The sequence below is a fragment of the Pogona vitticeps genome, chromosome 2 (assembly GCF_051106095.1).
Source record: "Pogona vitticeps strain Pit_001003342236 chromosome 2, PviZW2.1, whole genome shotgun sequence".
NCBI lineage: Eukaryota > Metazoa > Chordata > Lepidosauria > Squamata > Agamidae > Pogona > Pogona vitticeps.
The window spans coordinates 31,776,684-31,804,220 of record NC_135784.1 but is presented as its reverse complement, the minus strand read 5'-3'; the positions used below and the strand labels follow the sequence as shown (position 1 = coordinate 31,804,220).

The 27,537-nt window shown below is 41.8% G+C and overlaps 1 protein-coding gene and 1 long non-coding RNA gene across 2 annotated transcripts; one reads left to right on the top strand and one right to left on the bottom strand.

Moving 5' to 3' along the window:
• The first annotated feature begins 582 nt into the window (after positions 1-582).
• LOC110091189 (uncharacterized) lies at positions 583-27,537 on the top strand. The gene is made up of 3 exons (XR_012083435.2): positions 583-930; positions 22,185-22,295; positions 24,225-27,537. It is a non-coding gene; the product is annotated as an uncharacterized LOC110091189 (long non-coding RNA).
• LOC110091188 (carbohydrate sulfotransferase 5-like) lies at positions 1,334-8,704 on the bottom strand. The gene has a single exon (XM_078388764.1). The coding sequence runs from the start codon at positions 7,888-7,890 to the stop codon at positions 6,742-6,744; it is 1,149 nt and encodes a 382-aa protein (XP_078244890.1). The 5' UTR covers positions 7,891-8,704; the 3' UTR covers positions 1,334-6,741.

Below are 27,537 nucleotides of genomic sequence, written 5' to 3'. Positions count from 1 at the left end.
CTCACCCAGCCAGCTTCTATGGCTGTGTGGGGATTCGAACCCATGCCTCCTGAGTCCTAGTTTTGTCACTCTGTCCACTGCATTACACAGGGAATCTTGTCCCATGGAAGAATTTTTTTGCGTGTAGCCACAAGCAGAATATCTAGATTACTCTGCTTATGAAACTGATATTTCATCCAAAATTTCATTCTGTTTCCATATGTTTGATGAAGTAGACGTGTTCACGAACACTTAGATTAAAATATAATATTTAAGGTGCCACATGTTTTCTTCTTCTTCTTCTTCTTCTTCTTCTTCTTCTTCTTATTATTATTATTATTATTATTATTATTATTATTATTATTATTAAACAACTAATATTAATATTAATACTATTAATATTAATAGTAATATTATTCCTTTGAATTTTGCTTGATATGTGTCCCCTTATGTATCCCCGGGAAAAGACCCTGATGTTGGGAAAGTGTGATGGCAGGAGGAGAAGGGGACAAGAGGACAAGATGGTTGGACAGTGTCACTGAAGCAACCAATATGATTTTGACCAAACTCTGGGAGGCAGTGGAAGACAGGAGGGCCTGGCCTGCTCTGGTCCATGGGGTCACGAAGAGTCGGACATGACTAAACAACAACATTGTTGTTTTAAAAAAATACAGAGTTTAGATTCTATGATTCTATTTTAGGCTCTTTAGGTGCAATCCACTCTGTTAAGGGAAAGACAGGATACTGTCCCCTGTTAGAAAAAGTTAGCAGCACTTTCCCCTCCTCCCCAGGCTTCCCTCTGTGTTATTTGTAACATTTTCTCTATATCCTGGGTTGCCTTCAGGGAGCTCAAGGCAGCAAACATGGATCCACTCCTACTCACTTCTATCTTCGTAAAAACTCTGCGACCTTGGTAACACAGACGGTGCGAGACTGGCTCCAAGTCCTCCGGTGAGTGCTCCTCTCCTAAGCCAATATACTAATTGCCTGATTTCTAATTAAGATCATGTTTACATTTGCTGTTTAACCTTCAGTTTGCTTCGGTTTAAGCACAAATGAATTCAAATTAAAACCCATAACTAAAATTACAGTATGTAAAGCTCAATGAGAGTAACCACTTTTTTTAAGTACGTACAGTATTTGTGTTTGTTCAGCCAGCAGGGGCAGTCTACATCTGTTTCGCTTGGCCTGAAATCACTTTTATATCCTTTATGCTCAGGGTGATCACCCGATCCAATGTAAAGGGATGCTCACGAAGTCGGCAGTTCTCCTAAACTGAGCACCCTAGTCTCCAGTTTCTTTTTTTTGTGGGAAAAGGGTTTCAGCTCAGCACTGGATCATAGTATTAACAGGGCACATGGGAGAACTACATATAAAAGAGAGGGAGAGAATTGTGGAAATTGCCAATTAGAACCTTGTTAGCAACTTAAGGCAACTTTTTCTGTTGCCATTTCATATCAATAAAGCCCTCTGTCTTTACCAAATCCTGCACATTGTCATTTTGACAGCTGCAATTATTTCACCTGGGGAAACCTGATTTGATAAACTGCGAACCACAGGGGATCAAATACGTACTTTTCCTGTCCTGTAGCTGAACCCTAGCAATATTTACCAAGACAACAGGGAATATATTGATAGAAGGAAAAGAAGAGATTAGGCTGCAATCCTCTACTTACGTACCTGGGAGTGAGCAGCACCATTGACTTCAGTGGGATTTCTTTTTGAGTGAAAACAAGTGTGTTCCAAAATCAAAATTAATGTCATATCTGCTCTAGAAAAGAGCACTAAAATATGTGCAGGTTTTCAAGAGATACAGATGGCTTCATCAGAAGAGCGGCAAAAAATCAGAGCGAGAAAATGGAGCTGGAATATGCTGTTATTTTTTCCCCACAGAGATTCCATCATCTTTCTCATATGATCTCCAATGTTGGCTCCACCTGCCTATGCTGACTTTCCACTGTGTTTCCATCTGACATGTAACTTATTCTTGAAAGTGGTGTCTGCCTGTATGGAGTTCTGAGATGGAACAAAATGAGGAATGCAAAAATTCAAATGAGAGACTAGGTAGTGAGGTGAAGAGATTGGAATTTTTTCTCTGATTTTGGACTACATGGCTCAGAAATCCCAGAGGTTGTGCTTACTAATGAATTCAAGACACTCTAGTTTAGAAAACTATTTTTTCCCCTGCTGTGGCACTGATGTGATAATTTAGGTTTCATTTGGGAGTAACCCAAGGAGCAACGGAAGCAGACAGAAAACAAACAAAGCAGATTCTCCATTTTTGGAAATACAAAGCCCAGCAATAAATTCAGAATATTCTCCATCCTGGGCAAAAACTTACCTTCTCTCTTAGTTAAGTACAGAGAAATGTCTAGTCTTTATATGACAGCTCTGGAGTTATTTTTAGTTGTTGGACTAAGTTTTTTTAGAACTCAGTTTAAGACCATTAGAGTATCTTTATTTAGTGTCTGAACCCTCAGAGAAGGACTTCCAGCTTCAGGTGCTATTACCCAGGGCTGTGTGCTAAGTCCCTTCCTCTATTCCCTGTACACACATGATTGCACCCCACTATATAACACCAACACAATTATTAAATTTGCGGATGATACGACAGTGGTGGGGCTCATAAAGAACAATGAGTCTGCTTATAGAAAGGAAGTACAAGGGTTGATACTCTGGTGTAAAGAAAATAATCTCACACTTAACATCAAAAAAACTAAAGAACTCATAATTGATTTTAGGAGGAAGAGAAATGTACATTTACCACTGTACATAAATGACGAGGAAATGGAGAGGGTAGTTTTAAATTTCTGGGCACTTACATCTCAGAGGACGTCTCATGGAATATAAATGCCAACATGCTAGTGAAGAAGGCACAGAAGAGGCTGTATTTCCTGAGAATGCTCGGCAAGTTAAATTTATCTCAGCGTTTACTTCTGTCATACTATCGTAGCACCATTGAGAGTGTCCTAACCTATGGCATTCTGGCATGGTTTGGGAGTAGCTCTGTAGCGGACAAAAAAGCTCTACAGAGAACCATTAAAATTGCCCAAAATATCATCGGGCTCCAGCTACCAACCCTGGATGACATCTTCACATCCCGCTTTCTGAGGAAGTCACACAGCATCCTGAGAGACTCTTCCCATCCTGCTTATAACTTTTTTGAACTGTTGCCGTCTGGCAGAAGATATAGAACAATTAAGACTCGGACCACACGTTTTCTCAATAGTTTTTATCCCAGAGCTATAATTGCACTTAATAATGAGCTTAAAGACCACCAGTAGTGAATAGTTAGTTGGACTGTGTTACTTGGCCTGCGGTGTAGATGTTTGTATTTTTAGTGGGGACTTTTAATGGGTGGGGAGTGTTGGGGGATTTTTTAGTGGGTGGGGAGTGTTTGGGGAATGTTATGTTTGCGCATGTGTCTGGACTCTGAGTGTCTGTGAATTTCATTGTATGGGTATACTGTGTATATACTGTACTTACAATGACAATAAATAAATAAATAAATAAATAATTTTCTTCTGGTGCAGAATTGCTGTAAGAGCAACATTTCAAGTTTGTACAAAAGGTAAATATACTCACATTGGCCAAAAGTGGTGGTAGTGGGGCAGGAATCCATATTTTGCATGCCTGAGGGTTATGTGAGTCTTGGTGGGAAGAGTTAGATCTGTTAGGTTCTTAGGTGCATGGGATTTTTTAAAAAATGGAATGACATACCTCTTCCGTTTTGGAATGGGAATAGCCATAGAGGGAAAGAAGCATGAAGCCACTAAATGGAAGCTGAGTATGGAGTCATCCGCTCTGCCCTGTTGCTGCCCCTCACTCTCCCCCCCCTTTCTGGTGTAACTTTCCTAGCCTGATGCTCCCTGAAGCCTCACTTGATGACCAATGTCAATGTTGTTAAGGAGAAGGAACTCCTGCAAAAATATGACTTATGAAACAATAAGGTTGTTCACCTCGGATGGTTCCGCTACTTGATTGGTGAGGAATTTACAGTATATCTTCCTTTTTCCTTGTAACAGGAGCCTCACAAGGCCAGCATAAGATACTGTAGGGCTTGAAAGGGTCCAGTTCTAATAACCAGTCCAGAATTCAAGGAATGCCACAGTTTATTTCTTTTGGTTGTTGTAGTTTTTTCGGGCTTTTTGGCCGTGCTCTGGAGGTTTTTCTTCCTAACGTTTCGCCAGTCTCTGTGGCCGGCATCTTCAGAGGACAGGAGTTAGAACTCTGTCTGTTTTCCTACCTACAACAACCATCAGATCCTGGCCGTGAAAGCCTTCAAGAATACATTTATTTATTTATTTAGGATATTTTTTTACCCTGCCTTTCTCCTTAAAAAGGACTCAAGGCAGTTTACATTATTAAATGACAATACTTAAAACTAAAAAAAGTAAGTACAAAATTACTAGAAATGATCAAATCTACACTACAACATGGTAGGTTGGGGAAATTACCCTCCAGAACTTCAGTTCAAATCCGCCTCTGTCAGTGGTGATGGATGATGGAAAAAGTACTTCATCAAGAGTTGTAGGGTCACCGGTCTCCCAGCCTTATGGCAGTGAATAACCAGAATCTCATTTGGCATCTTTAGAGACAAAACACAAGTTTTTTGGGGGGGGGGCATAGGTTGGTACTCATTTATGGGAGAGAGGATCTAACAGAAGGTATGTTGATCAGCAAAATAATTTTCAGTAGAAGCTTTTGAAATGCACAGAATTTAAACATAAACTAAGCTAAACTAAACTAAAACCTTTCCCACCATCCATGTAAGGAGTCATAACATCCGGAGGAAAAAAGGGACCAATCCACATTCACTGCATCTTAAGGTACAGTGATCATAAGCCAGTTAGCAAACAAGAGTGTTTATTCTAATTCAAGTGCTTAACCAGCAGGGCGATACAGAAGGTTACAATGATCCCTGAAGCCAAAATCTCAATTCTAGTTATTGTTCTTTGTATTTCATAACTGGGTACAGTTTGCAGCCCTGGGCATGCTTGGAAAAGCTGTCTCACCAGCTTTCTTTGGGCCAAGAAGTTACAGCTGTTTTGCCTAGGGGAAATTTGCCAAATTTCAGCAGCTGAGCATTTGCTGGACTAGATGGCCACAAAAGAGATGGGCAGTCTCTGAGGGGCTAATAACTAGCTTTCAGATTTTCCAGCAGACTAACAGCCTGCACTGCCAATAGGATGAGGCCAAAGGGGCACCAACGTGGTCAAAAATGTTGATACAGTGGCTGAAATCCAGTAGTAAGTCACAGCTAGAGTAGGCCCACTGAATCAGTGGAGTTTTGGCCCCTTTATAAGTTCCATTGATACTCTAGTTGTAACTTAACTACTGGATTTCAGTCAAAGTGGTTTTCTAAACTAAAAAAAAAAAAACAGGGCTGGCTTTTCAAAACTTTTTTAAACTGAAAAAGTTCCTCATGCTCTTAAAATTGTCCAGGGGCTACATGCAGCTCATGGAGCATACATTTTCCCTCACAAACTAGAACATGATTCCAACTCTGCGGTTTTTTGGTTTTGTGCTTGTAGGTGCCTAGTTCAGTCCAAAGCTGTGTGGTCCACAGAGCAGCTTCTCCGTGTCTTTTTAAAGATTATTGAGACAGTCAAGGAAAAGTCTCTGGCGTTCATGTTTCCTGATGCTTCAACACTGGTTGCACCTTCCCACACAAACACCTTCTGTGATAAATGTGTTAGTTGATGAAAAGTGTCACAGAAATTGATGGCACACAGCTTGCACCTGGAAAATACACCGGTTAGGTACTTTTAGAACAAATGCACTGACTGATTATCCTGTGATATATATAATGATAAGACTGTGGCCAGGGAATCATTTTCCCTTCAGTTTCAGCCCAGGGATGACAAAGACATCTTGCTGTCTGAGGCAAATGACAAGATAGTAACCCAAGCACTCCCACCGGCTCACACACATAGAGACAGACAGATAGGTTTCCCTGAATAGTGTCTTCCTGACTTTACCAATTAATAGTAACATTGAGAGACAGAGAAGAGAGGAAAGATTTAATCTGATGCAAACTGAGTAAATGCCTACTGAAGATACTCCCTCCAGTGGTTGAAATCTAGTAGTAAGCTGCAACCAGCATGGTCCCATTGAATCAGTAAAAGCGGCAGAGGAGTTGACTCACCAAATCCTCACTGATTCAATGAGCCTACTCCAGTTGCCACATACTACAGTGGTGCCTCACTTGACGATGTTAATTCGTTCCAGCGAAATCACTGTAGAGCGAAAACATCGTCAAACGAAATTTAAAAACCCATTGAAACGCATTAAAACCCGGTTAATGCGTTCCAATGGGCTGAATACCTGCTCGTCCCGCGAAGATCCTCCATATGGTGGCCATTTTCGGTGCCTGTAAAGCAAGGAATCTGTCCTGGAAAACAGCGGGGGCCATTTTGAAAGCCAGCGGCCATTTTGAAACCCGACGATCAGCTGTTTGCTGATTGTCGTAAAGTGAAAAATCGGTTCCTGAAACAGGGAACCAATTAACGTGAAGCGAAATTCCCCCATTTAAAACACTGTTTGCTATCGCAAAAACGTCGACATAATGCGGATTTGTTGTAGAGCAGGGTAATCGTCCAGCGGGGCACAACTGTACTTGACAGTGTAAGACATCTTTGTATGTCCATAAGACTAGCAACAAACTTCTGTCCTTTCCCGTACAACCCAGCCCCTGCAGCAAGTGGAACTAGGTGGGTAGGAGCCTGCTTGGCTTTCCTCCCACCTCCCTTGTGTCACCCTTTATGTCCTTTTTTTTCTCCGGGGAAGAACAAGATCCAGTGTCAAGTCTCTCTGCTCCTGCTCAGATTCCACCTGTTTATACCCAAAGACTTCCATGGCTTCTCTGCAGATGACCTGAACTTCTTGCACCTCCTGGTAACTCAGCTGCTCCCTCCAAGCCTGAGAGACCATCTGAGATTTTTTCTGTATTGCCAGTGGCTCCACCTCATGACTGTCAGTAGACCAGTGAGTTATATTGTAGACCCAGGCCTCAAGCCTACGGGAAGAGGTCAAGCCAGTGAAATGGTACCACTTATGCAGGTGCCCAAGAGGGTCTGCCACAAGGTCTTCATAACGTGTTAAGAGATACCGCCTCCTCAAGGCTTGAGGCATATAGGACAAGGTCATGAGGTACATCTCAGCCTGGCTATGGCAGATCCTGCTCATGATCTCTTGGGTACTAGGGGTGGTGTTGAGGGTGTGGCTGATAAGCAGATCGTCAGGGAGAAGAGAAACCGTCTTTCGGGAAGCATAAACTGCTCGGGGGTCCCTGACCAAATGGATAATATGAAGGTGGAGTGCAGGATCGATCAGGAGCGGATAAAGTGCTTCCATCTGGAAGACACGAACTGCCTTCACCACAATATGGCTGTAGGTGGCACAAGCTTCAGAAATCTTCTGGAAGGGGATGTGGCCACATTGGGCTTTGCATTCCTTGACGTCCACAATATCCGAGCGCTCAAAGGCCTCACAGGCTGGAGGTGAGCAGAGACCTCGGCTCATGGGCCACATGAAGAGATGAGAAACTTTGCTGTGGTGTTTCATGTGGGACGTGAGAGCTTCCATGTTGCAAAGGAAGACCGAGTACAGCACATCCCTCACAGGCCCGTGGAGGAGTTCAGGACTTCCCCAGGGCATGCTGGCCCACACATGCTTGGCTGGTTCCATCAGATAGAAGACATCTGGGTTCTGGCTGAAGAGTTGCCCAGCAAAGGTTGACCCTGATCGCCAGCTGGAAAGGAGCAACACATGGGTCCTGGTTGGAGATGAGACACCTCCTTGGCGATGGGGCTCAAACTGTCTCCAAGAGGAGGAGGAGAGGAGGAGGAAGAGGAGGAGGAGCAATGCAGAGATAATGAGAATTTGGATATTGCTGATTCGAATGAGCATTTCGCCAGGCTAAAGAGAGGCACCTATGGGAAAGAATTAGATACACAAGTGAGATTCATATGACCCTGGAGTTCTGTAAATGTCCAGATTGGGAAACTATGAAAAGTAGAGACTTTGTTTTTTGAAGCACGGTTTCCTAGCTCGGAGTTGGGCACACTTTTTATTAACCCAATCCTAGGGCACCCTTTGGGAGCCATGTCTATGCAAAGGGAAGCTGCTTTCTGGTATGACTGAGATCACTCTGTATTCATTAGACTGTGGTTGGGGAACCTTCAGCGTTCCAGATGCTGTTGTACTACAGCTGGGGTTCTCTGGACAGAAGGTGCAGAGAACCTTCACCTTCACATTGAGCCACTGGTGCAGGGCTGGGTGGCTCAATGTGAAGGTGTTTGTTTTGTCTGTCGTGTATATAATCCTGCAGTCAAAGGTTAAATAAGGAGCAAAAATTTATGCCATCAATGAATTTCTTCCATTCCTTCCCCATTCTAGAAAGATAGTGGTTATTTTTTTTTAATTGGGGGAAGATTTAAGTCAACCTCACTTGAGCATTTGATGTGAATTAGAGTCAGAGATGCATTTGTTAGAGAATTAAAACTTAAAAGGATTTTAAACAGCAGATACATGTTTAACATACACTGTAGTTAACTGGCTGCCTGTGATCTGACCAAAGGGAGCCATGAACATCATCATGGCTACTTTGATTTTGGATGTGGCATTTCTAAACAAGATGCGCTATATCCAGTCTGGTCTCCTATCTGTATGCTTCTTTTCCCATTTCTTTTACCTTGAACTATCTGCTATAACAGTCCCTGCTTTTTAGGTCATATTACGTGACTGAATTATTCTTGTTTTCTACATTTTATATGTCACACGATTTCTTACTCTTTATTTACTTGGCTTAGTATTTGTGTATTAGTCACTCCCTCTATCCAATAGATTCTTAGCATTCTGGGATAAACCCACATCACAAATGTTTTCTGTTTTTCAAAATAACAGGCGGTTTTGAGGTCCAGGATCCAATGCCATATAGTACTGGCTGACCTGGCTGGCGCTCCTGTCGAGGCTCTGGTGGATGGCTGGTTTGCTGCCGCGACTAGGGCTGTTGACATGATCGCACCTAAACGCCCTCTCCGCCGCAGAGACCGCCCGGCACCCTGGTCTAACCGGGACCTCCGGGCGAGGAAGCGGGTCAGGAGACGGCTAGAGCGCAAATGGAGAAGGGCCCCGACGGATTTCAACAGGATAGCTGTCAGGGTCGCTACTAACCTTTATCTTGCTAAGGTAAAGGCTGCTAGTAGATCATACCTCGCTAACCGGATAAGCGAGGCGTCCAACCAGCAGGCGGAGTTATTCTGTATAGTATGCGACCTCTCCGGAGTTGGTCCGGGCGATGGGCCTCCCCCTAGTTTTTCGCCGGACCAATTTGCAGCATTTTTTAAATCAAAATCAAAAGTGGAGGCCATCCGCCGGGACCTCTCTCCTTTTTTGAGCACAGTGAGTTGAGCTGAGATGTCCAGCGCTCCGTCTTGCCCGGTGATTTTGGACACCTTTCAGCCTGCTACGCCTGACACTGTCTCCAGGGCGCTTGACCGCTGTCGTGCCACCACCTCCTCTTTGGACCCTTGCCCGGCCTGGCTAATCAAGGTAGCCAGGCCACTAACAACGGAGTGGGCCACAGCTATAATAAATGGGTCTCTCCTTGAGGGCAGATTTCCATCTGCCCTGAAGGACACACTCATTAGGCCCATCAGGAAGAAACCTAGTTTGGCGGCGGACAAAATTGGCAACTACAGGCCCGTCACCAATGTTTCCTTCCTTAGCAAGGTAGTCGAGAGGGTGGTGGCCGACCAGCTTCAGGCGCTCCTGGAAGAAACAGATGCCCTGGATCCATTCCAGTCGGGCTTCAGGCCGCGCCACGGCACAGAAACGGCTTTGGTCGCCCTGTGTGATGACCTATTGAGGGAGGCCGATAGGGGCAAAGTGTCCCTGTTGGTCCTCCTCGACATCTCAGCGGCCTTTGATACCATTGACCACGGTATCCTCCTGGGGAGGCTCTCCGAGTTGGGAATAGGTGGCCTGGCATTGTCCTGGCTCCGTTCCTTCTTGGAGGACCGCCCCCAGAGAGTTCAGCTTGGGGAGAGAGTCTCGGCCCCGTGGAGCCTCAATTGTGGGGTTCCACAGGGGTCGATTATCTCCCCAATGCTGTTTAACATCTATATGAGGCCGCGGGGTGGGGTCATCAGGGGGTGTGGTGCTTCGTGTCACCAGTATGCGGACGACACGCAGCTCTACATCTCCTTTTTGCCAACCGCAGGAGAAGCCGTCCTGTGCCTCCAGCGCTGCCTGGGGACTATACTGGAATGGATGCAGGAGAACGGGCTTAGGCTGAACCCGGACAAGACGGAAGTACTGAGGGGGGATTTGGGAAACTCCCTCTCTTTTGGGGGTGTGACTCTCCCTGCAAAGGATGGGGTACGCAGCTTGGGGATCCATCTGGACCCGGTGCTCTCCATGGAGTCACAGGTGGCGTCGGTGGTCCGCACCGCCTTTTTTCACCTCAGGCGGATAGCCCAGCTGCGGCCCTACCTGGAAGTGGGGGCGCTCACCATCTTAGTACACACGCTCGTAATCTCAAGATTAGACCACTGTAATGCGCTCTACGTGGGGCTTCCTTTGAGGTTGCTGCGGAAATTACAGGTGGTGCAGAATGCGGCGGTCAGATTACTCAGTGGAGTGAAAAAATTCCAACATATTTCGCCCACTCTGGCCGCATTGCATTGGCTGCCCATCAGGTTCCGCATCGACTTCAAAGTGTTAACGCTTACGTATAAAGCCCTAAACGGTTTAGGGCCTCGATACCTGGCGGAACGCCTTCTCCCACCAAGTTCTACCCGGGTCACACGGGCGAGCCAGGAGGTGAGGCTGAGGAGCTTAACGCCGAGGGAGGCCCGAAAAGAGAAAACAAGAAATAGGGCCTTCTCGGCGGTGGCTCCTCGCCTGTGGAATAATTTACCTCCTGGTATTCGCGGAGCTCCCTCGCTGGGCACCTTTAAGAATCTACTAAAGACCTGGATGTTTCGGCAGGCCTTCTCACCAGATTACTTTTGATTTTCTTTTCTCTTACTGTCTCTTTACCTTTAATTGTTTTGTAATTTGCTGTTTTATTTTTATTGTATTTTATCTCTGTTGTTGGCCACCTAGAGTAGTCCACCGCGACTAGATAGGCGGGATATAAATAAAATAAAATAAAATAAAATAAAATAAATAAAATAAATAAATAAATAAATAAATAAATAAATAAATAAATAAATAAATAAATAAATAAATAAATAAATAAATACTGCCATACAATGCATATTCTCAAAGCTAATTTCACGTTTCTGTCACATATTGCAATCTGCATCTTAAGGAACCTGTTCTGGGCCATTTAAGAATATTTAAGACTTTCCTGGCACAGCACTGTTCATGGTATATAGTAGTGCACCAGGATGTAAAATCCGCTGCCAGACATGAAACTAGATTAGGAGGGTCGTGTCTGGCAGAGTTAAGATAGACATAACTCTGCCAACCTCAAACAAATTCTTGCATCCAACTTGAGTAATCTACAAATAATAATCAGGAGAGTAAACATTAACTTGGCACCCTCAACCACTACTGCTTCTTGTTCTCCATGACAGCCATTCAATACCTAAAAGCTGCTCCCATATCTCCTCTTAATCCTCTCTTTTTCAAGTTAAGCTACCCCTTTCCATTGCTCACAGGACTTGTTTGCTACACCCATAAAAAGAGATGGGAAATATTATTGTTTGGGATCACAAGAACAGTTGTACTGGTTGGAATATTTCAGGAGTTGTGGTCTGAAAAATTAACTTTTCCTATTTTTGTCTATTGTGACCATTCTTCAGTGGATATGAGATATATCTGCGCACCTACCCATTCCTCTCTTTCAAATCTAGTTTCATCTGTTTTTCCGAACACAGTCTTAGTATTTTCTCTCTGTTGTTATAATTGTCCCAACACCCCAGTTTCCTCTCAGTTTCTCTGAATCGTCATTATCTGTTTTGCCCCCTAATTAGCTATTATCTATTTTATCAATATGGTGTGACTTCTAGTTCTTAAATGACTACTTTTCAAAACTTTGCAATTCAGGATTGCACCAGTGTTTGACTTATAATAACATCTCATTAGCACCCATGCTTAATTTTTCTGTTTTGAACTGCAGAGTGTTTGTGATGAACAGCATAAGGATTTTAGTATGGGAAAGTTGTTTTTTAAAGAATACCTTTGGCCTTGCAGCAGAATCAATTTGCTTAAAAAAATTCTCTTTACCTTCTCTCTCTTTCTCACGCACACTATGGAAGCTGCCGTTCCCCTCAGAGGGGAAGCTACCTCTGGTGCGGAGAACAGTTTATCTCCTGAGAAGAGCAGCAACTTTTATGAGGGAGGTATCTCCCCCCACCCCTCAGCTGCACACCATGGGAGGGCAAGTGGTTAAACCCCTCTCACTGCAGACCACATTCTCCACCACCCCCTCAGCTTCTATTTAAAGTAGTAAAATAAAGTATGCAATGCAAAGACTATTCTAATTTAGTGCGTAATTTGATTGTGTCTTCGTCAGGGGCAGCTTCCATATGTGCAAATCACCCCCAGATAACATTTACACACACTTTTACAAATGCCAGAACATAGTCTCCAAGCGCCATCAGAGACAAAGAGGCTGAGCTCGGGATAAAAGAATGGTTTCACCAATCGTATCAAGTTCAATAGCCAACATATAGATTTGGTGGTTTCATTAGTTCCTTTTGCTAAAGAATAACCAAGCTGCACTACAACCATGTACAGTGAAGGCCAGCTTCATGAGTTTTGTGATGCAACCGGTTTACTTACTTTTACACTTATACAAAGTGTGTGGTCTCCATACACAGGTATGTTTTGTACTATCAGCCAGAAGCTTATAGCATTTTTTTTTCAAACTAAATGAAGAGGTAATTTTAGTAGTCATTTTTTGGGAAACAGTGAAGCAAACAGTGACTTAATTAAAAATGTAAGTATAACAATAGGAAAATACTTTACAACCCAGCACCTGAGGTGATCATACAGAGTCATCATAGTTTTAGAAGAGGTAGCCGTGTTAGTTTGTGCTAGCATATGAGGCAAAAACAAAATTAAAATTAAAAAAAAATTAAGACAGACAAAAACATGGTTGCACCTTAAAGACCAACTGCTATAGTCTAATGTCCACTTCCTTAGTCCGAGGAAGTGAACTTGTCCATGAAAGTTATAGCAGTTAGTTTTTAAGGTGCCACCCTGTTTTTGTCATCATCCAGAGTTCTTTTGACACATTTTACAGATTCTGCGCTGACGTTCCAAACCTCACTTTTTTCCCTGTCCTGCATTCCCCAGTACGCACAGATCTTTGCTCATGTTCTTAAGAGATATGGGCTTACCAACATTTTATGAATGGTTTATCCTTGTTGTCAGTGTGCTTCTTTGTCATTACCTGACACACACACTAATATTTCCATATATTGGAGACAAGGATTATAGAAGCAAAGGCACATCTATGGCAGAGACAGGCACTTCCATTCAACTGTCGAATCTCCCCCGCAACCCTCTCCGGGGAGGACTGGAGTGCCCTGTTTGGCTGACCTACCCCCTCCTGCCCCCTTGAACCTTCTGAATTAAGAGTATTTTCTGTTACAATCTATGTTGATGAAGTCAAGTTCACATACTCGTCTCAGAAGAAATGATGTGTTTACCTGGTGGTAGCGACTTTCCTCTCAAGGGTTCCCAGTTCCTAAGAGCAGAAAGAAGATCCACTAGCAGACCGAGGCTATCCTACATCCCTTCCTCCACCTTTGTGTGCTCAGAGGGTGGTTCAGCATCATTTGGACACTCAGCCCTGAGGGAAAAAATTATAATCTCAGGCCAAGCAGGAACTACAAATATGCTTCAGGAATCAACATAACGAGGCCTCTGCCTGGAAGCATTACAAGGGGTGGCAATCTTATGGGATTTCTCAAATGTATCTACACAATACATTGACAAGGGGTTGTTCCTAGTTTAAATTTCATGGTTCCGCTCTACCGAATCTTGATTTCTCTGTAAGAAAGCTCAAGTGCTGTCGTTCAAGAAAGACTACAAAAAGAGAATTCTCTAGCAGAGAATTCTAAAGGTAGAAACAGACACGTGGAAAGACATGTAACATAATTTTCACTTTTTTGGCGGGGAGTCGAGTAGTTAGGGGCTGTGGTGGGCAGCCTCTGTCTCTGCCTGTCCCCCAGGCTCTCAACACTCTGTACATGCACTGGCATATTTATACAAGCCTATCCCAGGGTAGCTGGAAAACAATCCCTACCTATGACTCATGTCCATCCAAGCCTACAACAATTCAGATGTCTTCTCCTTGCTCAAATAACTCCTGTCTGGTTTTGAGAAAAGTAGGAATGTCCCCCCCATCTCTGGGACCAGTATCCACTGATTCACTTATCCATTAATACTAAATTTAATACTAAATTAAGAAACCTCATGTATGTATGTATGTATGTATGTATGTATGTATGTATGTGTGTGTGTGTGTGTGTGTGTGTGTGTGTGTGTTTATTTATTTATTTATTTATTTATTTATTTATTTCCAGGGTGTATTTACCAGTACTGGACATGAGATGAAGCCAGAGACCATGCAATGTATAGTATTTGATAGTTGTTGTGGGTTTACCGGGCTGTTTGTCCATGTTCTTAAGGTTTTTCTTCCTTTCGCCAGTCTCTGTGGTCAGCATCTTCAGAGGACAGGAATCAGAACTCTGTCTGTGTTCTGGTGCAGTTTGTTGGATAGTTGAGTATTTATAGCTGTGGGATCAGCTTTTGTCCTTTCATGAGATTGGGTGATTATCGTGATCAGTGTTTTGTTGTTGTTGTTGTTGTTGTTGTTGTTGTTGTTGTTGTTGTTGTTGTGGGTGTATTGCTGTGATAAGGGGGAGAGATGATCTATCACTGTGACTGATGGGTGTTGTTGGCTGGTCTTTTGTGTGCAGTGATCACCGGTCCTGGTGGCTGGGTAGAGTTCATTTACCTTTTTCAGGTTGTATTTTTCAGTGCTGGGAGCCAGTCTTTGTTGACTTTCAAATTTTCTTCTTTTTTGTTGAAGCTCTGCTGGTGTTTGTGGATTTCAATGGCTTCCCTGTGCAGTCTAACATAATGATTGCTTTGGTCTAGATGGGCGGGGTAGAAATCCAAATAAATAAATAAATAAATAAATAAATAAATAAATAAATAAATAAATAAATAAATAAATAAATAAATAAATAAATAAATAAATAAATAAATAAATAAGAAAGAAAGAAAAAAAACTAAAGAAAGAAAGAAAGAAAGAAAGAAAGAAAGAAAGAAAGAAAGAAAGAAAGAAAGAAAGAGTGTGGAGGTCTCCCTCGTTGCAACTTTAAAATATATATATTAGGATTTAGCAATCATATAAAGGTAGTCAATTTGGCTATCTTTATTTGACTGCTAAATCCTAATATATATGGTTATATTGCAAAGTTGCAATGAGGGAGAGAAACATCTCAGGATGTTTCTTGAAAATGAGTTCTGTTGTTTTGATGATGAACACACAATTGAATGTTTTTTTCATGATTACGATGAATGTGTATCAAGCTGTTGTAAGCAGAACAGAGAAGTATTATCTCTTGTTCTCTTTTTTACATGGATACATTTTATTGAATTAAATTTTTCTTAAACGAATCCATTCACAAAGCTCCAGTAAGAGGTTAATTTTTATTTCTTGTCTCCTCTTTCACTTTCCTTTTAATTAATCTGTGCAACCGTAAGTTGGGGGGGTTTGCTGCTGCCCCTGACTGAAGCCACCCACTCTTCATTCTGTGATAAGTATTGGGATATTGGTGGCTTACGTCAGCATCTTTGGATTCTCCTTCAGAAGACAGCTAAGAAATTGTCACAACTGCCTATTGTGTATGTCAAACATACACAATAGGCAGTTGTGTATGATTGTGGCCTCTCCCTCTTGCATCTTCCAAGGGTTTGTGTGTTTTTAAGATCTGCAACAATTTACTCAATGAGAGTGTGTCTAAACAGCAGGGAAAGTACAGTTTGATCCTCCATGATACAATTTTTTTAAAAATTGGGTTTCTATGTGTGAAATCACTGACAGTTTGGAAAAATCAACAGGGGGAGAGACATAAAGCTGTATTTGTTTGAAGCCCCAGCAGCAGAAGCTGTCTTTGACAGGGTGCTAACAAGGTGCTGAGTGGCAATTTCCACCTCTCTTTCTTAAATTCAGTGTTCCTAAGTGCCCTAACAATACTCATCCAGTACTGACTTGAAGCTTTTTTTTAAAAAAAAGGAATTATTTGGAGACATGGAACACTCAGTTGAGGGGAACTGACACCCCCATGAGCAGCCCTTTGCAATTATCAGACAATCACAGTGGGCAGAAGGCAAACAAAAGTGATATCAACCTGATTGAAGAAAATTTGAACTACTCCTGCTAGCTGAACAAGAAAAGGATGACTGCCCACTTAAAAGAGATAATTCCACAGTAGCTTTCCCACATTGATTATCAAGTTGTTTAGTCACCAGATTTTAATTCTAATTCTGTGCTTAATCCAATGCAAACAGCAAGGTAAATTAGCAATATTGTCTTCCCCCGCAGGTTGTCTCTGTTGCAGTTTCGAATTTTTAAATTCCTCTAGCTGCACAGCAAATGTACAGGGATTCACAGAGTAGAACAGCTTCATGTTGGCCAGATTAGTCCATTCCTTTTCTCATTAACTGGCCCTTACCATCTCAATAACTCACTGTGACACAATATCAGTAGAAAGAATAAAAAACTTTCTTTGCTTACAATTGAAACAGATCAACAACAAGCTGACAGACACAACTGCTTTGAGCAGCAGACCTAAACAGACTCTAGAGAGTGGGGCAAGTAGAGCAGAGAGGTAAGGTCCTCTTTGATTTCAGTGGCAGGGAAGGAATTATTGGTTAGTACTGAACAGATTGACAGTCACCCAGACCCAGAAAGATCCATCCCAGCCAAACCCTCTGAAGGCAGCATGCAAGACTGTAAAAATTTCAGAAGTTTCTACACACCATGTAGTTACTAAAGGTACAGCAGTTTGGGGGAGAGTACCAGTTCTCTAAGGATCCCCTTCTGAGTCCCATGACTTATTAAAATGTCTCCCAAATATTCGGCAACTTTTCTTAAAATCTCTTCATCTCTCTTTGGGACTCATCAAGCAACTTCTGCACTTTTAAAATCTGAAGACTTTTTAATGGCTCCATCCGGATCTATCCCTGCTAATAAGCACAGGGACCCTCTCTTGCTACTTTTCCCAGAAGAAAGATGCTAATGAGGCCAGCCGAACCACATTGGATCAATTATGGCAGAATTATGGGATGTAATGATGCTTTCCAATGGGGACCTGCCTTCAGACAATGCTTCTCTCCCAGACCATTCAAGTTTCTCTGTAGACTGAGATGGCCAAAACAGCTCCACAACTCAGGGGACCCCTCTGTTTCATTTGACCAATTTAAAACTAGTTACTCAGCGACTTAATTAATTTAACAGGAAAAGCAACACCTGAGGAAACAATGTTCAACACCTCCCTGTGGTGTTATATCCTAAGTCTAAGTGGGTTACCTCAAACCTGCACGTGCCTGTCTTTTTTTTACCTCATGAATATGATAGATTTGCATATTTAAGGATGAGGGTTCACCCGAAATGTGCCATCTGTACTTTGCTAATTCAGGTCTGGGTACTTAACACAGCATATGTTCCTCCTATTTTTATCCAAGCGCCACCTTTATAGTGCAGTGGGATAGATTCTTGGGTCAAGGAGTTACTAGCATCTCATGATTTCCAATGCCACTCAGTCTTGGCATTAGACACAAGCCTTTGCTTAATTCCCCCCCCCCCTCATCCAGTTATCTCTTGCAGGTTGTTATCCAGCATAGTGAGTGCAGACCACAAAAAAAAAAAATTTCAAATTCAGGCCATGGTGACACCGCAATGTTCCCCATTTCTAATGATACTTTCCATACTTTCATTGTAACGCATTATGGAGACATGGTATATATACCTGGATGAGCATCCGAATGTGTTTTAATATTACCGATACATTTTCTTCCATTCTAATCATTATGGCCAGCGACACCATGGTACCGATTTATTTTCTCTCTTGTTTTATGGGGCACTGAAGCCCCTTAACTTGGATTTTTTTTAAAAAAAAATACATTGATATGTTGGGTAGTGTTTCCTGATGGGTAGATTTCCCTCTGTTGCACCGGTGCCTCTAGAATCAATGCATTGCACTCAGTGGACCCAACACTCCCACCCACAGCTGTGTTGCTTGCCAGACAGTAGGTGGAGTGATGGAACCTCTACCACTACCTTTAAAGCTGGTGACATGAGTTTGCCAACATATTGACACTTTGACGGCAGAATTAAAAAATATATATTATAGAAGGATAGCCATGCAACAGTAATGGCAGCCAACTTCCATGGTGCATTTGCTTCAAAAAAGTATTGATAGGATCATACTGCTATGGCATATATCAAAACCCTGCTGTTGGAAGCAAACAGCAGCAGCCTCCCAGTGAATGGGAGTAGAATATAGCTCAGGATAGTGCTGCACCCAGCGTTCTATCTGCTGTGCTCGGTCCTGGATGATCATGCCTGTAGCAGACTTCAAGGGAGCAGATTTTTTTCTGTATTGGACCTAAAGTCTGCTTGATTCCATCATCCATTCCTTTGATGTTACCTGTGTCTGCTGCTATCTGTGTCTGAGAGCAGAGCTGATGCCAATAATCATTCAATAATATTAGAACATCTTCTGGCAGTCTGTTGGACTTTGCTACGAGCAACTCAAAAACTTTTAAGTTGCACTCGCTAGGACACACTTCGTATGCTGCTAGAGTTCTCCTCTTTTCCTTGATGGCTGATATCAACTCCTCCGAATGGGCGTCGAACCAGTCTGCCGTCTTTTTGGTCTTCTCGCCAAATGTGGACAAGGTGATGTAATAAACAGTGTTCTTGAAATGTTCCCATCTTTCAGGTGTATTTGCATCAGCCAGGCCTGGAAGAGTTTTCTTAAGTGCTTGAGCAAATTCCTCCACTTTTCTCTGATTGCGAGTCTTGCTGATGTCAATATATGGTCCTCCTTCCTTTTTTGTGCGATACAATCTCTTTGCTCGCAGTTTTACTCTACTACACACCAGGGAAAAATCAGTATCGCAATCAGCACTCTGGTAACTGCGTATGATCGTAATACTAGGAAGGCTAGAACATCTAGTGAGGATCAAATTGAGCTGATGCCAATGCTTCGATCTTGGATATCTCCAGGAAACTCTTTTGAAGCTTCATATTAAATAATGTGTTGCTGACACAAAGACCATAGTAACAGGAAAACTCCAGCAAGTGTTGGTCATTTTAGTCCATCTTCCCAATGCCATAACAGCCTAGACAAGTGGGCCAAGAATTGTGGTCAGCACCAACTCTAGTGTTAAAGTCTCCAAGAATGAACAGTGCCTCTCTTTCAGGGACTTTTTTGATAGTAGCTGCCAGATCGTTGTAGAATTTGTCTTTGACTTCTGATGTAGATGACAGTGTTGGTGCATATGCACTAATTCATCATCAGTCCTGCTGATGAATGCAGCTGCAGAGACAGGACTCTTTCACTCCCCATGGGTTTTTAATCATTTGTGTGTGTGTGTTTTTAAATCATGCTAGATATGTAGCATTTCCTATTATCCACAATATTCACTATCCCTGGGGGCTTGGAACCAATCCCCAGTGGATATGGGGGTCCTACTGCATTTGTGGAATATTCAACTGGAAGTCTGCAAAGTTGGCAAGCAAGAGTGATGGGATTTTATCTTTCGACTCACAGGGAAAGACTTATCAGTTGGATTGATCTTCTTTGGATGTGTTATGCATTTATGTTATCAATAGCAATATTATTCTGTGCCGTTATGGCCACCGCTAAACAAACCTTGTTCTCTTTAAACCCTGGTCACATTTTATTCCACCAAAGCTCCACGGGGCTTATGAAGGTAGAGGTTACATACATGTCTGGGTGGAGTTGTTTAATGATCTGAAAAGAGCTAATGGCAAACTTCTTGTTCTCCTAAAATCAATGAAGAGTTTGTCTTGGTATGTTCATTAAACCTGTCTGTACAGAATATCAGACTTTTGGCTCAGAAATTACTGAATGCTCCACTGAGCTACAGCATAAGGCCCAGATGAAACCAGTCCTACTCACCAAGGTAACGGCCACAGCAAGTTTGGGAAGCCCAGCTTTTCTCCCCCATTAGAAAAGAGTTCCACAAAGACTGGAAAAATATCCTGAGGTCTCTCCTCTGTTTTTCACTTTTTGGTCTTAGACAAAGAGGTCCTGGGAGCTAGAGAGCAAAAGGGAAGCCAAGAGATTGTCTTGTACTGGATGACTGTTAATTGTTACGTGACTGGGATCCTTCACTTTCCTGAGCCCTGGGTGGCAGGTCTGCAGTTGCTTAGAGATACACACCCGCCCAGTCTCAAACAACTACTGTATTCACACGCAACAGACCACACAATATTGATACAGAGATGGGATTTAGACCCTTCCTCGCACCAGCTCTGTCTCTTCATCGACTCTAGTGACAAAATGATAGGAACCAACAGTATCATTCACAACATCAGGAGCTTGTTTACTTGTTCCTCTGCTCATGTGATCTATTATCACAGTCCCACTCGGCATCCTTGTCAGGGCAAATGGTGTTGAGTGGGACACAGTTTGCCCTGGCAAGGATTTATGCCCAAGGATTTATTTTTGACCTTCTCTAAAACAAGAGAACAATTGGGCATAAATCTGACATCAGAAATGGCAACACACAAAAATCTGTCCTAGAATGTTTTAATCTCCCTTGACACACTTTGAATAACCTGAAAGTGACTATTGATAGAAAAAAAGACAAGAGACAATGAAATTTGAACGAGAAACAGCAGGGATAAGAAACATATACACGCTTGACAGTTTGTCAATAGGAATGAAACATTGACCAGGGGCTCCTAACTCATCACACAATATTAATATTAAAACTCACAATAAGAGCAATATTAAAAACACAAGTGAAATAACACAATACAATAACCCCCTTTTTAAAAATCCCCTTGGACAAACCAGTCAATTAAAGGAAAGCCTTTGCAGAAGGACAGCAAATATGGGGCCAGCTTGACCTCTTGCAGGAGGGAGTTCCAGAGTCAGACGGGCTTGCTTCCCTAAAGGAGATACCAAGGTTAAATTACAGTCGCAAGTAAGATATGCCTTATAAATCTTAGGGCGTGAACTCATGAAGTCAACCTGATCAGTGTGCATTGAGCATGAGTGGCTAGTTCAGGTGATTCTACCATGGCCTCGGCTCTTCTCTTTATTGCTTCAGCTCTGCTCTGCTCCAGACAGGTGGTGGGTAAGTTTTGGGTCCTGTTCTGATGGATTGTTGTTATGGCTACAATGCCATTGTCTCTTTCAAGGACTCCTTCCTGTCCCCCACCCCCATGGGCCAGCTCTTGTATACAGAAATATGTGACACTGAATGAAATTTTGGAATTGGCAGGGCTCATTTTGTTGGTATCCGAGCTTGAAGAAGGTTATTGATTGATTGATTGATTTTGGAGTACAGATCTTAGAAGCCCCCACCCACTCCCTGGATCTTTAGGACTAAGGGAGTTCCAGTCCTAAAAGTACATTCTTAAAGCTTTGGTTAGGGTACAGTTATCATTTCTTATGAGTTATGCGCATTATATTTCTGCTCTGCGTTTCCTCCAAAGAAGTATGATAGGTTTGCGCTTCAATCTCACAATAAATCGAAAACATAGGTTCTGCTGGGAAAGAGAACAACAGAGCCAAAGTTACTCTGAGCGAACTTTGTGGCTGAGTATGGACGATGTATGACTTGGGATCAATCCAGGAGTGCACCAATATCAAGCTTGCAAGAATAGCTTTGTTCTGTGACGAGAGCCAGCACTTTGAAAACATCATTTTTTGGGACTACATCTCCCAGAATCCTCAACCCAAGTGACCATGGTAGGGTATCCTCCCTGCCCTAGTTTTCCCAGGCTCTGTAAAACATCTATGACCTGGTGAAAAAAATACATAACCATCAGAAGTAATAAACTGTGATCCCAGGGATTTGGGGGTGGGTTAGGGGATGGGAGCACAAGGGCTGAACAGAAGAAGCCATGAGGACTAGGAGCTTTTTCAGTCTCTGGCAGGTCTCACCCAATCTGTTTCCTCATTTAGAGAGCCTTTACTGCAAAGAGTGCTTGGTGGAAACAGATGATGGGCGCTGCTTGATTACTGCTGGCACATGTAAGGCTGCTGAAACATGCATGACAATCATGATTTACGCAGGTAAGTGAACCCGTCTGGAGCTCTTGCTGTTCCCCTTGCCTCCTCCTTTGAAACAGGATGGACACATGTCCTCTTGTAAGGACAATCCTCCGTGTGAAGTGTGGACCAGTCTAAATTTGTTGTAAAGGTAAAAGTAGATTAGGATCCTTGGGGTTGCCCGTCCAACACTTATTAGCACCCAGAAAGTAGACTCAGCAGCTGGCAAATGGATCACCCGATCACATGTGTTGGTGAGATGTTTTGTGATGCAGTTTGAATCAGAGGTAACCATTGCCGCTTGTGCATATGTGCAAGCACTGGCACATTCAGTTTTACGAAATTCGGTGTCCCCCTCCCCCGGTCCTTTCTTCCCCAACCTGGGGTGCATCTCCTCTTGTCTTTTGAGGTGATGGGAAAACAGCCTAAAGCTGGCTGGACAGCTCCGTGGTTTAGGCATCTGGCTGTGGAGCCAGAAGTTAGGAATTTGATTCCTCACTGTGCTTCCTTTCAACTACAGAGCTGGTTTTGTTTGTAACTCTATTGTTTAGAGTCACAAATGAAACCTACAGCAGGACTTGAACCCTGATCTTCCAGGTGTAGGTCCAATCTGGCTCATCAAATGACACTAAAGCCTTCTGGATTCCTCTCTTTTCTGACAGTTAGGAAAAAACTGGGGATGCCCATTTAAGTGCAGAGCTGAGCACTGCATAAACAGGTTTCTGTCTGTGTCATCCGGTCAAGCAGTGCTGAATTTTAAAATGAAGGTACACATCATGGCAGACTCCTGTAATTAAACCCCCAAGGAGAGTCTAAAAATGCAGGCAGCTCTGTTGCTCTCCATCGTCAAACCAGATCTACAGATTTTCTTGTCTATTAGGAGCAGATCTTTTATAAAGGCAATGGACCTTAATGGCTTAAAACCCCAGACAGCTAAACTTCAAATGCTGCTGCTCATCAAAGCTGATAATACCTTTTCTGAAGGTTTCAATTCAATGTAAAGCAGCTTTACAAGTTCATCCTCTATATACAACATTTCTGCTTATTCTGTTATTCAGACCTCGGGGAAATTAATGTTTGGACTACAAATCTCAGAATGCCCCCAGGCAACATGACCCCAAAACCTGTAGATTTTATACTGCAAACATGCTTTTATATTGTTTGTTTGGTTCAACGGGATTATTTTGTACATGAGCTCTGCAAAGACAATAAACTTTGAGAAGATCTGGAATGTCAAATCAAACAAAGAAGCAAATTAAAAACAAACCCGCCCAGCAACAATAATGCGAACTTGGCTTAAATTGGGCACTATATAAAATATGCCCATGAATTCCCTGCACAAAAAAGGCACCAGAGGAGTTGTCTCACATAGAAAATAAAGCCCCACCCCAAAAGCTTTCTAATCCTAATATGTTAGGAACCACATCTCAAGCCCATTCTGTCTTTCAAATTCTTCTTCTTGTGCAAAGATCCAGGGCTCAAAGGACAGAGTTCCACAGATGACATCCCTGGGGCCCTAAATCAACTCGATAAGATTCTAATTCAGGCTCCAAGGGAATAATCACACGAGGAAATAAACTGCACTTGTGGAGCAGTCTGATGTGATCTGTTTTCCGGCACTCATACGATATTTGGGGAAATGCACTCTGGCCTGACCCCAACCTATGCTCAGGCCAGAATATTTTGGTCCAGCTATAGGGCTTTGGCTTGTCTGTGTGGCAGGGGGGTGGCAGGCTGAAACAATTTCTTGGCAGACAGAAAGGTTGTTTTAAAGGGAATGGCTCCTGCTAAAGCCATCCTTTCTGGTGGGATCAGGTGAGACATTCTTAGATCAACTGTCTGATCGCGCAACCTAAAAATATCTGAAGGGCTGAACATTGCCCACCAATGATCTACACACTCAAGACGAGAGAAGCAGTCCTGAAGGTTCTCTTTTTTTTCCTTCCCTTATAGAAAAAGAGGTGAAATTCCGTGTCTACGGCTGTTTTGTGTCTGATCACTATCACTGTGGGATGAGAAAGAAGACGGGTGGCCATACATTAAATGTCCGATGCTGTGCAGGCAGGCATCTATGCAACAAAAAATTCCATTTCTGATTGCTGTTTACGGCGTACACCCTTCTCAACTTTGCAAAGTCTGCAGAATCAGAGCTTCGAATGCCGCTTTTAAAAGCAGGATTTTTTTCATGTTTCTAGAAGTATCATTAAAAAAAACCAATTCGTTGTTGTTTGCAAGTGCCACTTCTTGTAATGCGCTGTACTTCTTTTTGATCTTTGGGAAATAGGAAATGCTACGATTGGTATGAAAAATTTCTAGCAAAATGTCTTTTCATGGTAACTTTTAAATATATTTACAGAACTTTGCTCACCACAAAAATAAAGTAGCAGTGTAACTACTAATTTAGTTAGTTATCAAATGTGTCATCATTTCACTCTCATTACTTCTAAATAGAGTGAGGATTTCTATGACATGGCATATTTTTTCTGCAACATATATTTGAATTTATAAGTAAGTTTAAACTGTTTTATGAGTAATCTGGTGAGAATTAAGTTGGTTTTATTTGCCTGGAAAGCCATAATCTGACCTTTTTAAAGTGTGATGTCACATTTCTGTTTAATTTCATATTAAGCATTATCTTTTTGTGGTATTTTGATCATTGGCAACCCTCCTGAGGAGCCAGCAAAAGATATGAGATGGGATTTTTATTGGCATTCTGAAGTATGACAAGCCTGGTGAAGTGTTTCTTCTAAAGTGAAACTCTACAAAAAGAAAACAATCCACTATTGTTGTGCTCTTCGAAGATGCTATGAAACTACTTGGGCCAGATGGTGTAAAAAAAGGGGGAAAATCCTCCTCTTTGTAACAGATGCCACTCCATACACAACTAAGGCAGCCAAAGGACTTAAACTTCCTAAAGTCCAAGCTGCCTTTGGTCCCTTTTAGGAGAAAGGCGGGGTAAAAAATAGTTTAAATAAAGCCGCCTAGAGTAATCTTAATTGATTAGATAGGCGGGATAGAAATCAAATAAATAAATAAATAAAATAAAACAAATTTATCAAAAAATGATCAATATCAAATGCCTTTCACATAGTTTACCCAGAGTGAACGAAGACACTTGAAGCAACTATCCTGATATAGATAACATAGTTTCAAAAGGGGAAATTTTTTTTGTTAAGCTCCACTTTGAGTACAAAAGTACAAAGAAATTACTCTTTCTTCTGCTATCCCTCTGCAACCTGTTATGATGTGTTGCCACACTTGGCTGGAGGCAGTTAATTTATTCCACAAATTATGATTCCTTGCAGCAGATAGTTCAAGAATTTTACTGTTCTCAATCTTCCTCCATCAAGTTTGTGCAAGACTGGCATATATATAAAAAAAGTAACATGAACAATCACCCGCCTTGAAATGGTAAGAATGGAACTTAGCGATGCACTTAAAATTGCGAAACAAACTGAGGGTGATTTAAAGTGAGCAAAGGGGAAAGTGGCTGAAAAAAATACATGTTAAACTGCAAAGATGCTGCAATCTCATCTGGGACATTCAACACTTTGCAAAATAAGGAACATTTGAAATAAACTTGAAGCAAAATTTGATGACTTGGAGCCAGAATTTTCTCCCGATGAGTTGGCTTTTTTCCAAATTTGTTCCTATAACCTCTTGTGATGTCAAATGGAGTTTCTCCAAATATAAAAACATACTGGGAGACAACAGAAGGAGTTCCGAGCTTGAGAGCCTCAAGAAGCACATGATCATCCAATGCAATTCTGCTATTGGCAAAACACTAATCCAGATATGACTTATTTTACTCTTAAAATGTTCATTTGATTCTTTCCTTCAATACTAGCACTTCTAGACTGGTAGTGAAGAAGAATAAACCTTTTAATTTTTATTTATGTGTATAAGTACATATTTTAAAAAATTGAGTGCTAATTTTAGAAAAATTATAAAGTTATGTTTTTTATTTAATTGATCATGTTTAAGCAACTTTAAGGTCATAAATGCTTGCATATTTCTAACATTTTAAAGTCATAGGAATCCTTGCTTTACTTATAAAAGTAACAGGTAACTATATTAGTTTTCATATATCCAAGCTCTGTTTATTTTTTTCTCTTTCAGTTTATTCCCCTCTTGTTATTCCAGCATCTGCAACTCCTTGCATACATCTTCACATGACATGAATTAGTAGCAGAGGTTAATCTGTTTCAGCATATATTAAACAAAACAATACAAAGAAAAAAAGAGGACATAGTCTCAAAAGATGCCAGATGAATTTAACAGATTTATTTTAGCCTGAGTTTTTGTGGATTACAATTCTCAAGTGTGTGGAAAACAAGAGAACTATGGCTTCAGCATTGCACTGGCAGTTGAAGGACAAAAAAGCTTAACTGAGTTGTGTAGTAGCCTACAGATGTTTAGCATAATTGCCAGGATTTTTATGTTAACCCCCGACTCAATCTTGTTTCTAAATAAGTGTCCTAAAGGCCTTGAATGTTTATGTCAAATAAAGCTTGTTAATGCCATGAGACTTGTGTTTTTCCACTCTTGGAAAGTTCACTGGTTTCAATAACAGAAAGGTGACTTGTTGTATCCCATTCCACTCTGATCCCACCCCCACAATAATGTTCATTGTGTATAAAACCTGTGGCCTGCATATTGCACTCTGTCCAATGAATCGGAATCCAGAAAAATGCATACCAAAATTAATATGGTAATCTCAAAGGCAACCCAAGCCTTTGTCCCTTTTTTAAAATTTTGTGTGCTTATCATCCGGTGCATGGCACAACTATATAGACATTGTGAAGTCTAACTGTCTCATTGGTTTGTTCTAGTCACTCGGTGGACCATGTTGGCAGTTCATGGCCATAAATGTTCAGGAAAGGAACAGAAAGTTTTTGTCCACATCTTTCATGCATCATTGGGTCCATGGAAAGATTAATTCCCATTATTTGAACCATGTCAAATGTACAAATCAGAGAAGAGGGTGAAACAAGGTGTACTCTGAAGCACATCTACCCAGAACAGAAAAAAAAAATGAAACCACGAGTGTGATTTACATTGACATATAATAGGTGAAATGCTCCAGCATTGGAATAATCTGGTTTCCATTTTTTCTGTTGACCACGTAATATAAAAGCCAATGTGAATCAGCTTGAACTCCAGCCCCGCATCCATATTTTTTTCCTCCTTTACTGGGGCTTCTAGTTTTTTCTTTTACCATGAATTCATTTGCATCATTACAGGCGGTGTGATTGTTTGAGCCAAC

Coding starts and splice junctions, on each gene's coding strand:
- LOC110091188 (XM_078388764.1), bottom strand. CDS start 7,890: ATGCTCATTCGAATCAGCAATATCCAAATTCTCATTATCTCTGCATTG.